Source organism: Daucus carota, chromosome 8 (assembly GCF_001625215.2).
Source record: "Daucus carota subsp. sativus chromosome 8, DH1 v3.0, whole genome shotgun sequence".
Lineage (NCBI taxonomy): Eukaryota > Viridiplantae > Streptophyta > Magnoliopsida > Apiales > Apiaceae > Daucus > Daucus carota.
In genome coordinates, this window is record NC_030388.2 from 14,557,711 (window position 1) to 14,573,355 (window position 15,645).

Sequence of the window (15,645 nt, forward strand, 5' to 3'; positions counted from 1 at the left end):
TCCACGAGATGAATAGAATATTCTTATGTAAGTTAAATATTTCAACAATTTTTAAAACTAAAAGTAATTTAATAAAATAATATATAAGTTTGTAGTTCAGAATTATGGTGTGTCATTTTGGACCAATATTCCCGGTACTTGAACAAAATTAAAACTATTAATAATAAATGGTGATGAAATATGCCTTTTATAATATCGGTAAATATATTAATCAATATATTCAAATTGATTTTAGATTTGCAAAAAATAATAAACTAAAATATACCATTTAGTTTTTTTTCTGAAAAATATTCAAGACTTTACCCATCGTGTCAAACGAAGTTTAGTGCCTGATGTTAGGAATATATGATAGATTTTGGGTTTTGTATAGTTTTTATTGATGTTGAAATTGATTTTTTCTACAAATATAATAAACATTTTAAGTAAGTAGACCAATCATATGTTTTTTAGTTTTAATAAAAATATGACAAAAAGGAATTATAAGTGTGGCCTGTTTTGGAAGCAGAAGTCATTTATTCTCCTTGTATTATCAAAACAAATGTAAGAATGTCATGGCACAAAAAAGAGGAATATAAGATCCCTAATAAATACTAATGTTACAAGAAAAATTAATTATGTTTTTTCCATTTGAAAGATTACCATATGGTCTGGCAATGCAAGTTTTTAAATGCTAATAGAATGAAATATTCAGATACCAATATTTCCTTGCTTTTTCCAATAGTGAAGGTACCCAAGGGGTATAATCTCCTGTTGTGTTTCATTGTATCAACTAAGGAGGATAGAGGAACATGGCAACAAAGAGCAAGGGTCGCCAAAAGATTGTTATGGCAAAAATGAGCAAGGAAAGTAATCTGAGGGTTACATTCTCCAAGAGGCGTTGTGGGTTATTCAAGAAAGCGAGTGAGCTTAGCACCCTATGTGGTGTAGAGATTGCAATCATCGTCTTCTCTCCAGGGAAAAAAGTTTTCTCAGTTGGATATCCAAATGTTGAACAAATCCTCGACAAATTCCTCAATGCTCAGGACTCGAGTCCAATGAATTCAACCACCCTTCAACTTGTACAGGCTCTTCGCAGTCAAAGGGTTCGTCTACTCAACAACGAACTCTCTGAGTTGCTTATATATTCGGAAGAGCAGAAGAAACAAGGGGAGGAGCTCATAAAATTGAGGAAGCAACAAGAAGAAATGTTCTGGTGGGAGGCTCTGGTTGATGATCTTCGATTTGAACAACATGATATGTTGAAAACAGGTATGGAGGACCTCAAGAGAAGCATCGCAACACACGCTCAGAATCTTGTGATGATGGAACACGCACTAGCACTAAATGGGTGTAGCACCAGCACTGGACTTTCAATGACACCAAATGGATTTAATCTCGGGCACAGATGTGGACATCCAATTGTGTACCAAAATTAGGGAACCCAACCAAGGGTGTGAGGCATAAAGGAGCTAAATTATAAGAACTTGTCGTAAGTGGTCTTTTGTTAAAACATTTTATATATGTTTGTACAATAAGAAAACCAAGCTATATATCATGCTTTTTGTCTTGGTTTGTGCTACTCATTTAATGATTTCTTTCTTGATATCATGATGAATAAAATATTTTAATGTTGTTTTCTCTATTTTGGTTTCATAATATCATTTAATTTATTCAGTTGCTAAAAGTTGTTAGGTCTTATACTCCTTATATATTAATGTTTAGTATATGTTTCACTTTACAGAATGTTAATTTCTTTATTATATATAGAAGAAGAGAAAAGAATGTGCGAGGGTCGGTAGAAATCTTGATCTTTGCGGGGCCACGTAGAAAACCATCTATGTACAATCTTTTGGATATAGATTGTTCATGGTCTCTTGATAGACCCTAGAGTAATATTCGAGTGATAAAACAGTTCAGATTTGTATATAGTCGAATAATTGAAAATCTTAAATGGCTTTAAATTATTTTTCCCGGAACCAGGGGAGAACTTTGTTCTCTCTTTGAGAATGGAATTAGTAAATTTTACATATTAAGTATATATTTTTTGCAACCTTATAATCATAGGGTGGTTATTCACTACTAAAAGTTCCTTGGTCAGTGTGTGGGCCGCATCTTGTTGGTAATGCAGGTGATTATCTCCAGAGTCAGAGTGAGAAAGTGTCCTATTTCGTCACAAACTATTAAGTTTGTTAGACTTATTTTTTTTAGTTTGGCATGGAATTCATCTAATGGCTAAACCCTTCGACCATGAAACTCAAAACAAGTGAAATTTAAATGCACAAAGTTGGTGCCCCCAAATATGTCAGCCAACAAAATAAGATATCTCATCTTTTGAAAGGAATAGATGCATATATTTGAAATTTCGCACATCCTTGATTTGTATCCTATATATATCTTTGTATATATTGTGTTCGTATAAAATCATAATTAAAATAGAAAACTAACATTAGTCAATTTGAGTCCCTCATTAATTTTTCCAACAACCTCCTCCCACCCTCTCTGCATTGCACATTAGTGCAAACTTAAGATATGGATATCTTGCTTTTAGAGTGTTTTATAAAATACAATTTCTATAGTTATCTTCAAAAAAAACCATATATAAGCTACTACCCACTATAATAAAAAAAATTAGGTAAAGAAAGTATTATCTTCATAGTGTTTTAAATTGAGTGCATTTAAGTGGAAATTAGTTCAATGGAGCGAATGAACTTAAGGCAATCGAAGTAAGTTTCGTACTTATTTTTTATATATATATACAATTTGATAGTGGTAATATAAACATAATGCTAGCTAACTTATTAAGTAATATTATATAATTTTTTGAATTAATCATACTTGTAGCCTTGGTGAAAGGGCTATGACAATTAACATATTTTGAGTAAATTTATTTACTTTTATTTTTGAAATTCAGTTTTACTCCATGTGTGACCTCAACCATCACATCACATTTCACTCATGATCAATCATCCATATATATCATGTGGCACGAATTCATGGACCAACTCTTGTCTTCTCCCCACTCCAAACAAATTACAGTCTTCAATTGCTCAATCTACAAATTCCTTATTGTTCTAAATGTCTTGAAAGTACAACGTGGGTAATATATATGTGTTTGGTGAAGTCCAATTAGGGATTTCTAATGAGTTTGAATGATGTGAGGGTTTAGTGCATAATAAAAGATTGTTTATCTTTTTCAAATGAGTTGACAAAAAATTAGAGTTGAAGATTGCTTGGTATTCTTATTTTTCAGCAATGAATCTGATATGTAGTTTTGAAATAAAGAAAAAGGAAACCAGTTCATCATTAAAAATTTCATCCTTTAAGTTTCATGCATGTGGTGTACCCATTTTACGAACTAAAACAACTTTGACTTTTCTTATTGACCTTGATAGCAATTCAAAGATCGAATATTTGATCGACTCTCAAATACTCGACAACATAATTTATAGATTTTACTTCTTCCTCCAGACTATTTAATAAGAAAATCACTTACTTTCATTCTATATTGTTTCAAGCTATGTTTATATATTTTCTTTACATGTACCTTCCACTACATATGTGACACTCTTCACATTTGTCGGAACAACAAATCTCAACTTTCTTTTTGTAAAGAGTCGTATATTAAATGACCTTTTGCATGCTAGATAGAAGATATTTCTCATAGACCTCTAATCGTCAACTCCACATATATCTTTTACACATTTAGCAATAATGGCCGGCAAGAGATGTGCTATAATCGAAATTTTTCATATGTAGAAATGATACTTATTTGAAGACATGAGTGGATCTTGAAAATAAACTAGTGCATGGAACAAGGCCATACACACCAAGATAGTCACACACAACACACATAACAAACCTTTAGACAACTTGATATCTCACATTGTAAAAGGTTATGTGAAAAATTTGGTTATCAAATCTTCTCTCATATCATATAAATTGATGACTTTAGCACTGGACAATAACTCTGAATATTAGTAATGGTGAGTAAAGGTGAGCAACTCTTGTACATAAAGAAAATAATACACTACAACATGTTTGATTTGGTTTAAGGGATTTTCCTATATCAAAAACAATAACCAAACTCTTTACATGTGATAGATTTGATTAAAGGAACCATTAACGATGGTTTAAAGCAGTATCGCTTTCCTTCTTGAGATTTTTATGGTTATATGCGAATCTCTAATTTGACCGATTTTTTGAATAATGCTATGCACAAGTATCCTACACTTGTTCAATATAGGTAACTTAAATAATTTAAATTAAATCATATCTTGCCTTCTGATCATGCATCACAGAAACTCAATGTTGCCTTACATTGTATTACACTACTTGACACGAATCATCAAAGTAGTGCCACATTGTCACAAAATTCTTTATTATACATAGAAAACTCAAGCAAACTCAAGGCAGGTTGCCAAAAAATTCTTTAACTACGTAGATAAGTCAAGAAAACACAAAGAATCATGTAGTGTCTTGTATCATGCATCAAACCATCTAACGACTTCAATAGATTTTTACAACTGAGGATCTTGAGAAAACTATGTGAGACAAGTTGTTTTCTTTTATATTCTACTTCACCATCTAGTTCCTACCATTCACTCTTGTCACGTCTAGTTCATTTGGTAGGTTCCCCAGGCTTCCCACACTGTCAAAACAAATAAGGTCTTGGCTTGCTTATTGTTGGAATTATGATTCAAAATTGTAACTGAAATATTAATTAGTTAATTTTGTTTTAATGTTGATTGATTGGAGAAATATTTCTAATTGATTAGGCTATATGAGTGGCACTAATCATGCTTATTTGTTTGATGTTAGCTCTATATAAAGAGCCTTTTGATTAATGAGAATATAAGCTTCCATGTTTCTCCTATAAGCTTCCACCTAATATATTATATCTATATCCCTCTTGTATCTTAAAAAACCAACAAATGGTATCAGAGCTTTAATGATCTGAAGAGATATCTGTCAATGTGACTTCATGACTTCCGCCATGAGAAGTTCAAGTTGGTGGAGGATTGAATCTGAGAGGGAGATGCAACCTTTTGGATACAATTCAACACTAAATGAAATAAGGGATTTTGAAGACGAGTCAACCAAACCTCCCGAGAAAGAACATGAAGGGGTCAAGAGGATCAAATAACAAGAGCCACCAAGATGAGTGTCATAATGATAAGAAAAATGTTTGTGGAGAGAAGTGCTCCACGTTTGTGGTGAGAAGTGCACCACGATTGTGGAGAGAAGTGCTCCACGTTTGTGGTAAGAAGTGCACCACGTTTGTGAAGAGAAGTGCTTCACGGTTGTGGAGAGAAGTGCTCCACGTTTGTGGTGAGAAGTGCACCACGTTTGTGAAGTGAAGTGCTTCACGGTTGTGGAGAGAAGTGCTCCATGCTTGGTGATGATGAGAAATACATCGTCATTTTCAAATTCCGAATAGAAATTACAATTTCGAATCAAGAGGGAGTGTTGGAATTATGATTCAAAATTGTAACCGAAATATTAATTAGTTAATTTTGTTTTAATGTTGATTGATTGGAGAAATATTTGTAATTGATTAGGCTATATGAGTGGCAGTACTAATCATGCTTATTTGTTTGATGTTAGCTCTATATAAAGAGCCTTTTGATTAATGAGAATATAAGCTTCCATGTTTCTCCTTTAAGCTTCCACCTAATATATTATATCTATATCCCTCTTGTATCTTAAAAAACCAACCCTTATAAAGATAAAATCTAGTCCCACAAGAAATAATTATGCACTTTAAGGAAAGATAATGTAGATATTGTTATAATTTTCTATAATAACCTATTTAAATAAATAAGATAAAGCTAACAACTTTTGATCTCAAGAGATAGAAATAGATGTATTGTAGTAGTACTGTGTAGTAATACAAAATTTCTCTGGTATCTAAACAACGAGTGCATGATTCTATTTATAGGGAAAAAGCACCGCCACCTCTTCAGTGTGAAAATGAACCAGAAGTGCATGTATCAGTCTATTACAACGTGTATTGGAAATAGGAATGACCAGAAGCTTTTGACAAATTTCTACCGCCATTGATAATCATAATGAAGATTATAACAAATATAAATTATTTAACACACTGATTGTTATTCAATTAAGGTGCTGCAATGATCTTCGTCTTTAAAGATCAAGTTTGAATTCGTAACTGACGATAGAGTAAGGTGCGGGATATTGTTTTGCGAAAGCTACGGTTATATCACTAAAACTACGGTCCTATAAGTTCATATACATATCATTTTTATTTGTAAAAAATTGTAAAATGTAAAGAGTCCAATCTTTTAAAAATCCAATGGTGGATTCTTTGGTCTACATGGACTATGAATTATATTGTACTTACACTGAGCCCAACTCATATATATATATAGACTAGTGATCAAATACAAACGAATCCTTAAATAAAAACTAAAAACCAATATAGGTTAGTGATGTTGTCAATACAATTTAGTGATCTTCTCTTTAGAATTTAGTAATTTGTATTGCAAAAATTAGTGAAAATCTCCAGAAGTTAGTGAAACCTCCAGATAAAAACCAATCCTTAAATAAAAACCCTTAAATATATATATATATATATATATATATATATATATATATATATATATATATATATATATATATTGTAATCTCTCTCCCTCTCTATATATATTGTAATTGAGTTTCCTAACTATTTGATCCTTGGTTGTAGAAATTCATCATGGTTGTCACCAGATCAATGTCTGGAACATCGAAGACAGCTGATACCAATGCCAAGTAAGTTTTTTTATGTTGTTATTAAGTTGATTTGAATTTGGTTTCTAGACTGATTCTTATTCTTATTCTTATTATTATCACAAAGCTGCCACCAAGAAAACTGATACCAATACCAAGTAAGTTTTATGTTGTTATTAAGTTGATCTGAATGTGGTTTCTAGACTTATTATTATTATTATTATTATTATTATTATTATTATTATTATTATTATTATTATTATTATTATTATTATTATTATTTTGATTAAGGATTTCTGTGAATCACAGAGCTGCTAAGAGACCAAGCAAAAGAGCAAAGTCTCAAAGGACTGAGAAAGTTGATGGCTGGCAAGTTCTTATCAGTTTTTGTTACTTAATATATTCATCTTAGTTGGGTTTCAAAAAAAAAATTATATATATATATATATATATATATATATATATATATATATAGGGTCGCGCTCAAGAGAGAACCGATGCTTAAAATAGAACCATAGAACTACTAAGGTTCTGCTGCAGAACCCTAAATTTTAAATAGATTTTTAGTATCTAAATCTTTTTTTTTTGATGTTTTTTCATCGTTGTGTGTGTTCAAAAATAATTCTAAAATATAATACATAGATATTGACATTTTTTGCATGTGAAGTTTTGTTGCAGAACCCTAACTAATACTAGAAATAAAGCAAGAGTTCTATGATTTCTCTCTCTAATGGTGTGTGTTTCTGTGTGTGTATGAGTAAATTGTAATTTAATTGTCTGAAAATGTATCTTTTTGCAGTTTTTTGAACAATTAAATGCCTAACTGTAAACTTCAACATAAGGGTGTTACTTTATATAATACTAGCCTTTAACCCGTGCGAAGCACGAACGTGTATAGAATTCGTAATTTATTAATTATAATATAAATTTTAACATCATCTTATTAGTATTTTAGTATTAATTGTACCACTACAAATTAAACCTATGTTGCCTTATTATATTATAGTATAGATGTACGTATGTGTATAATACATACTTATTATGATTTAGGTTTTATGGGAAGACCTGCGTAATTAAGGACGGCTGGCCATTGGACTTGGACGCTTTTACCATATTCATGTAAGTTTTTCCTTGGTTATTTTTCCCTATTCAGTATTTTCATTATAGGTTATGATCTGATTTTGTTTAATTACAGGAGAAATGACTATCTGAAAAAATATTATCGGAATCGTCCACCACCAACCTATGGAATAGTATGATCTTTTTCTCTACACAGGTTTTTTTAGCATCAATTCCTTTCTAATTCAGTGTTAATTTTTTTTTCCGTACTCTTTTCATCAAAGATACCATTTGAGGTCTCTTGTGCTGAACAATTAGAATGGAGAGGCATGAGTGCTAAAGTAAGTAATTTTGCTGAAATATGCTGCATGTTCCCTTCAAGTAAGATGAGATCTCAAAGTTTCGCCTATTTTATTCTTTTTTAGGACAAAGCTCCGTTTCGAAAATTTGCCAGAGAAATGAGGGCTGAAGGACGTAGCTTTTTCAGTTTTTAGGCTGTAGCCTATATTGGTAAGTAACCCATGTATTGTAAGATATTAAACAGTCGTAAACGATTTTCTCTCTCTCTGGTTCTTGCCTTAACTAGCAGATAAGATTTTGTTTTGTACAAATAGGTCTTCTGGTCTTGATAATCAACCTGTTGGTGTTTGTATATATTGCTAATTGCTTTACTAAATATTGTCGATCACAAATGCATCAACAGCCAATGGCTTCATGCTTTAAATCAAATAACTGATGGCTTCTAATCCAGCATTCTTCTATTATTGATCCGTTCTTGCATTGATTTATAGCCTGCCATATAATATTAGTTTCTTAAAGATTTCACATATTTATGTTTTGATTTATTTTATCAGATACTTATCCTTTTGAGCTATTATTACCGGGATTGTAACTATAATACTAGTACTAGTATCTGCCAATCTTTGTGCACTCCCTCTTTATTTATATGGTCTGTTAAATCTTTTGCAGATGCCAGCATCAGAGGAATCCTGAAACAAAGTTGCTACCTCAGAAGGCTTAAGTTTCATGCTGCAGACAATGATTTGCATTTTCTATTTTTATTTTCACATTAGGACTAGTTAGTAATTTTCATTTCTGTTGGATGCTCGGAGCCTCAAACCATCTAATGTAATTGATGGGTACTTATTAGGATTGCAACCTTTTTTTAATATTCAGATGTTTGCATTCTTATGGTTAGTCAACAAATTTTTTGCATCCAGATTTCAGTTGGGGGGGAGGTGGTATGGAGCGGGAGCTAGGGCGGTGCAGGAGGACCGAGGGGAAGAAATGGTGGGGTTTCAGGGAAGTTGTGGTTGGTCGCAAATACTGTGACTTTCTAGAGTCAGATATATCTATCGATTTACCAATATGAAAATCAAGTCATACACAAAGTATATGGACTGCTAGCTAATGTTTCTAATAACTTTGACACAACATAAAATAGCAGATATAGTTTTAATCAATTGGGCATATATTATGTCAGTCATTGTTTGTATAACATTCTGCAAGAGAGAGCACAACATTTGAGGGATATATATATTGCCATTTCATTAGGCAGTTGGTCAGTTGGTAGTTGATTAACATTTCTTGTATCAAAAGTGCATTACAAACAGCTGATATTCTCACAACTCTTTCATTGCATTTGGTTGTAATGAATGTATTTTGCTAGGAATGGAATGAGGTTGAGAATGGAATGGTAATCCCATTTCCCTTCTTCACTCAAAGTACTATGGACTTAGCTTGCAGAAGGGTAGTTATAAAGTTTAGCTCCATTCTGCCGAAATGCAATTTTCTAATGATGAGAAACATGGGAGCATTGGAAGGCGCATTTTGATGGTATTCAGGTGAGTAAGAGGTTTGGTGTACTAGTGCAGATCAACTGGACCTTTGAGTTGGACTTTTATGAATTCTGTTAATTCCATCTGTATGTCATTCAAGTAACGCTAATATATTCATCTTTCCAAATTTGAGTTTTTTATCTCCAAACAGGGGAATATTGTTTGGAAAGATTTTAACATTGCAGAGAAAGCTGGAAGAATTGGAAATGGTATCACCCTGGAGAAGGATGTCACTGTTCATAGCTGCAATCTGGAGATTCATCAAAACGAGGGCAGTCCGGGGACTATCAATTCCAATTATTGCTGGCACTGTGTTTACTTCAATTGTGAGTCTTGCCTTGACATTATATATCTTCTGGATGAAAGGTTTCCTAGGAGGAAAATATCTTGAAGATAAATGTGGGATATCTTATCAAGATATTGAGTGTGTGTGTTGTTTCAAGCTCATAGCTTGTTTCAAAAAGCTGTTGTGATGTTTATTTGCGGATGTCACATATATTACTTGCTGAGTGCAGATTTTGTGAGGAAATACCTTTAAATCAGTGTGGTCAAGAATGCTAATTTTTTTTGACGAAATATGCAATTTCATTACTCATTCAAATCATTCAAAATACAATTCTTGATTTTAACCGGAACAGACCTCTAGTCAAAAATGCATTCAGGATACACATGGGACACTTGAGCTAGCTCGTGCCGGCATATTCGCACATCGCTTTATAAAATACAATTCGACGTTGTTTACCTCCTTAATCATATTCATGCAGTCTTCAATTACCTGACCAAACCGTGATCTCATTGGAGTTGCATTACGAATCATCTGCACCACAAACAAGCAATCTGATTCTAGTACAACTGAATTCCATTTTCCTTCTTGGCCCAGCTCAGTGCTTCTTTAATTGCAATAGCTTCCACCATAGACAGGTTCATCACCTCATTAAAAATTTTGACTTAGCTCCCAGAAGCACACCCTCATGATCGCGAACAATAATGCCAATGCCACAAAAACCCCGATCTGAAAAAACTGATGCATCCGCTGTCATCTTTACTGTGTCTTGTTGAGGCTTTGCCCAGTGCGTAATACCATCTCCTGCTAATGAAGATTGAAGAGGTACCTTGAAGTTCCTGTCCTGAGACACTTTTCATTGTGAAAGATACTCCCAAACTTTTGCAACAATTCTTAGGGCTGACCATCTCTTATTGTTCCAAACAAGGTCATTCCTGGCTCGCCAAATCGACCAACATAAAGTGATAACCTTTGCTTTCTTCTCACTAGGCTGTCCAACAATGCTCTTCTCAAGCCAGGGTCGAAAGTTTAAGCCCACCTGTGTGTCAATGGTTGGACTGAAGATATTCCAACACTTAGCAGCAACGTCACATCCAACCAAAGCATGAAAGATTGATTCGACACCATTATCACAGACCGGGCATTTGTTATCAATCTGAACATGTTTCGAGCGAAGCTGGGTTTTTGTTAGAAAACAATCTGTTACAGCTCTCCAAATCAAATTCATTCAGAGCTTTTGGGAGGTGTTTTGGTGTTCCATACCGTTTTCCAGAAATTAATACTACCATTGTTATTCCATGCGCCTTTCTGTGACTACAAGAGTTTATAAGCACTCTTTTACGGAATATAGCCCAGATTGCTCTAACTTCCAGAACAACATATCCTTATCTAACTCCTGCTCAATCTTGGTTGATAATGCAAAAATGATCTCTGGCATTAAAGATATCCCTTATACGTCCAAGTCCCATTCTTTGGTGTCCGTGTGAAATAACGAATCGACATTCATATTTACTATCGACAGAGAATCGGTGATGATGAAATGATTATCTGTATCATTAAGCCAAGGATCTCAAATTTGGAAAGACAATCTTTTTGACAACCAAAGATCTCAAACTTGACTAGACAACTAAAGTCCCACTAGGCCACATCCACACCCTACCATGCCCTATTTAGACCAACCTTGGGGTCCATCTCCTAGCCCCACAACCATCCCCATTCTCCTTAATTAAACTGCTTCATATCTATTTTTTATACTTGTATCAGAGTAGACCCCGATACATGCATTTATATTTCATGTTGCTCTTACAACTCTTAGCCTAAGAACCTTCTAGTATTAATTAGGGTTCTGCACCACATGCACAAAATGTAGTGTTTATGTATAATATTTTAAAATTATTTTCAAACACCCACAACGATTCAAAAAACATTTATTTAAATTTAGATCCGGGACATCTATTTAAATTTAGGGTTCTATGGCAGAAACTTAGTGGTTCTAAGGTTCTATTTTAAGAATGAGTTCTCTTGAGCGCGACTATATATATATATATATATATATATAGGGTCTTACTCCAATAGAAACTACTAGAATAGAAACTAAATAGAAACCAAGGCGATTAAGTAGAATGATGCGGGTTTTGGGACCGGGGATGGACCCCGAGATGGGCCTAGACGGGTCTAAGTTGGGCCTAGTAGGGCTGGGTCGGGGCCTAGTGGGACCATGGTGGGGTCAAGGTTTGGCTCTTTAAGACAGTCCGGAGCCTGTCCAGGGCCATTGAGGAGCCTTGACGAGGCCCTAGCGGGCCTGGGGGATTAAGTGGGGATGAGGGTGGGCCCTAGGTGGGTGATGACATATAGGGGGTGGGTGATGACATATAGGGGTGGGTGAGGTCATTTAGATATAGTTTCTCTTGGTTTCCATTTTAGTTTTTATTTTAGTGGTTTCTATTTGAGCAATTTCCTATTTAGACAAAGTTCTATGAAGTGTAATTTTTTTTTTGGAGTCTTGGAGTACAAAGCATCCACCATTTATTTACTTTCCATCCAACGACTGTTAAAGTATTGGCAGCTTTTTTCAATTTGTATTATTCATTTAATCACTGCTTACCAGTCCATATATACCGTACAATACGTAGAGTATGTATTAACTTGTTTTTGGCAGTTACAACATTGCTTGAATGTAGTAAATTAATTTCTGATTAATAGCATGTATCTTCATCTCTTGTATATCTGCTTTTTTGTTTCATCCTACGCTGCAGCCCGGTCTGTTATCCTACATAGTAGATCGGCGCAAGGTCAATGTACTAATCCATTGCACAATTTGTTCTCTTCCAGTCTGGGGTTGTCAGATGGCGAACGTCGAAGATCGTCCGGGAGAGTCTCGATGTGTATAAGTTGTTTAATATGTACTAATGATGTCCTTTATTGTTGTCAAGAGTTCTTCTTATCGTTATTGGTCAATCCTTCACGTTTGTAAATGATGTGCATGTGTTCAGGTTGTAGCTTATATGTTTGGATTCATGTTTGGCTCAAATGTATTGCCTGTAAAGCTAATGCCTTTATGTGTTAATATTGTAGTTTCAGAGGTGCCACACATCGATTCTTCCGACTCTAAAAATTCAGAAAATGATGTAGGATCTTTAGTATCCAAAACTTCGACGAGTTGTAGTCCGGATAAAGATGCAGAAGAACCCATCGAAAATGTGAAAATTCACATGCTACATGTTACGTTGCACACGATGGTGTGAAGTACTGGACTCCTATATGCGAGGAGTTTAAGAAACCTCGGCTAAATCAACACTTTATTACATTGGAGGACGCTTTTAAATTTTACAGGGATTATGGGCTTATTTGCGGTTTGATGTCTGTAAATATACAAAGAAGACATTTAGCAAAAACAAAAAATATACAAAGAAGACTGACAACGGTGGCAATCTGTATGCCAAGTATTTAATATGTAGTCACGGTGTTTCTCCATTGCCTAATAAGTTGTACGATGCTGATGGTAATGTAGTTCAAGGACCCCGCAGGAAGACATCCTATAAGCGTTGCAAATGTCCTGCTCAGATTGTTCCTTGCTTCTTTCTGACACAGCTTATCTGAAGCAAGATTAGTACTACTTTTTCTGTTCTCCTCGTCCTCCAAGTCTACAAACACTGGTTCTTTTTTTTCCAATTAAACACCCAAGGGCTTTCTATTAGTCGGTTGCTCCGTCGTCGTCCTGCAACAATTCGAAACATTCAGCAATACATCACAATAAATTCCCTCGTGTGACATAATATTTCTCAATAACTAGAGAATGCATTACTAAAAAAACAAACATTTACAATCAGCTAACACATTAGGACAAAATTCAATACCAACAAAAGCCCCACTGACATTCATACATGCCGTATAATATATTAAATGTTTGGCTTGTTATGCACAACCTCAAACTCCACCATAACACTACTACTATTTCATACTAAATCTGCACACCTTCAATTACAGACATAATTACCAAGAAGACAAAACATTTAATGAAATGCATATTGTTAAATAAATATATATATCACTACTAGAAATATGTTAATAGACATCAGTTAAAAACTGATGTCCCATAGAATTGCAACTGATGTTACTGTGGGCGATGTTAAAGGTACATGTCTTTAACATCAGTTAAAAACTGATGTCTATTGTTGGATTTAACATCAGTTCTGAACTCTAAATGATGTATATTATACTCTTTAACATCAGTTCAGTAAGCTTGGATGATGTCTCTTGTATTCATTTACATCAGTTAATAACTGATGTTAAAACTTAGCGTCTTTAACATCGCCCACAAAGACAACGTTTGAATTTTTTTTTCTTAAGAAACTGATGTTATAACATTTGATTAACATCATTTCTTTACTCATTAATTGATGTAATAAGATTGAATTAACATCATTTTTATACGTAAGAAATACAAAACCAAGAAAACAACCAAATCAACAACTAAATCTTATTAATGCATATATAAACCAATTGTACTCTATACATCCATCAAATTCCAATCTCACCTACTACACATCCATCAAATCCAATATCGATCAACTACTACACATCCATCTAATCTAAATATCAAGTACGTACTACATCCATATATTGATTTTCAACATGCAACCACTCCCACAAGCCAATGCTAGTACAATCATGAATGCTTCTGTCTTGTAATCCATCCACATTCAGGAGGGTGTTATCATCATCCTCATTGCTGTGTAACCGTCACCAAAGTCCTCAACGAGAGTCCAAAGGATAATCTCATCATGTGCATGTGGAACATAAGGGATAAGCTTCACCTGTAGAAGATTTTTTTCCTATGCATATTAATAGAGCACCCAGACTTATGAAAAGAAAATGAAAGTTTCAGCGAAAACAAGATAAAATATGTTTAATTATATCTAGAATGAGACCAGACTGGTGAACACTGAACTTTATAGCAGAAAATTTTAAGTGTACTTCCCTGATATATTGTTGTGATATGTAATGTATCTAGACAACAGTAAAAAAATAATTACAAGTGTACATCCAACAATTTTATTGCACGCTTTCAGAATTCAAGGATTAATTAGTTCTATGAAACATGAGCGCGGTAGAATTAGTTATTAGATGTAGAAGAACTTGACCTTATATCCGTTTTTGTTTTTCTTTTCTAATACTCTGTATACCTTTCTAAAATGGTACATACTTTTTGCTAGACAAATTAAGAATCAAACCATTCTAAAATTTACAACACCAAACAAGGCACCCTATCTGTTCTACGTCAGTGTTGCAGTACAGTTCACATCTTAACAATTGAATATACTACTAGAAACACGCCACTCAAGCATGTATGAAAACAATCTAGAGCAGAACATATTCTAATACTCCGCTGACAAAAGTAGCACTAATCAAACTTGCGGTTTGGTAATCAAATTCCCCATATCCTCAACAATCTATAAAACGGCGCAAGACATTGCTCTATAAAACTATACTACCGGCTACATTGAATTCATGTGCAGAAAAATCAAAAATGTAATGCCTAGAACAAAATGCATCACTTCGTACAAAAAATAAACTTCACTAATTAAAAGTAGCACTAATTACCAAGGACTATTCAGAATGTTCCACACCGCCCAAGACATTGCTCTATAAAAATGTACTAGCGGCTACACTGAAATCAGGTGCAGAACAAATAAAAAATTTCAATGCCCAAAAAAATGAAAAGAATCACTACGTACACAACAAAATTACACCAAA

The 15,645-nt window shown here is 33.8% G+C and overlaps 1 protein-coding gene and 2 long non-coding RNA genes across 3 annotated transcripts; all 3 read left to right on the plus strand.

Moving 5' to 3' along the window:
• Nucleotides 1–788: 788 nt before the first annotated feature.
• Nucleotides 789–1,415, plus strand: LOC135148482 (agamous-like MADS-box protein AGL62). The gene has a single exon (XM_064083719.1). It carries the CDS (start codon nucleotides 789–791, stop codon nucleotides 1,413–1,415), a length of 627 nt encoding a protein of 208 aa, XP_063939789.1.
• Nucleotides 1,416–7,757: 6,342 nt separating this feature from the next.
• On the plus strand, nucleotides 7,758–8,109 carry LOC135148309 (uncharacterized). The gene is made up of 3 exons (XR_010286350.1): nucleotides 7,758–7,827; nucleotides 7,904–7,961; nucleotides 8,052–8,109. It is a non-coding gene; the product is annotated as an uncharacterized LOC135148309 (long non-coding RNA).
• Nucleotides 8,110–8,192: 83 nt separating this feature from the next.
• LOC108199102 (uncharacterized) lies at nucleotides 8,193–8,956 on the plus strand. Its single transcript, XR_001802275.2, has 2 exons — nucleotides 8,193–8,277; nucleotides 8,737–8,956. It is a non-coding gene; the product is annotated as an uncharacterized LOC108199102 (long non-coding RNA).
• The last annotated feature ends 6,689 nt before the right edge of the window (nucleotides 8,957–15,645 follow it).

Excerpts from the sequence above, each read along its gene's own strand:
- LOC135148482 (XM_064083719.1), top strand. The coding sequence starts at position 789 with ATGGCAACAAAGAGCAAGGGTCGCCAAAAGATTGTTATGGCAAAAATG.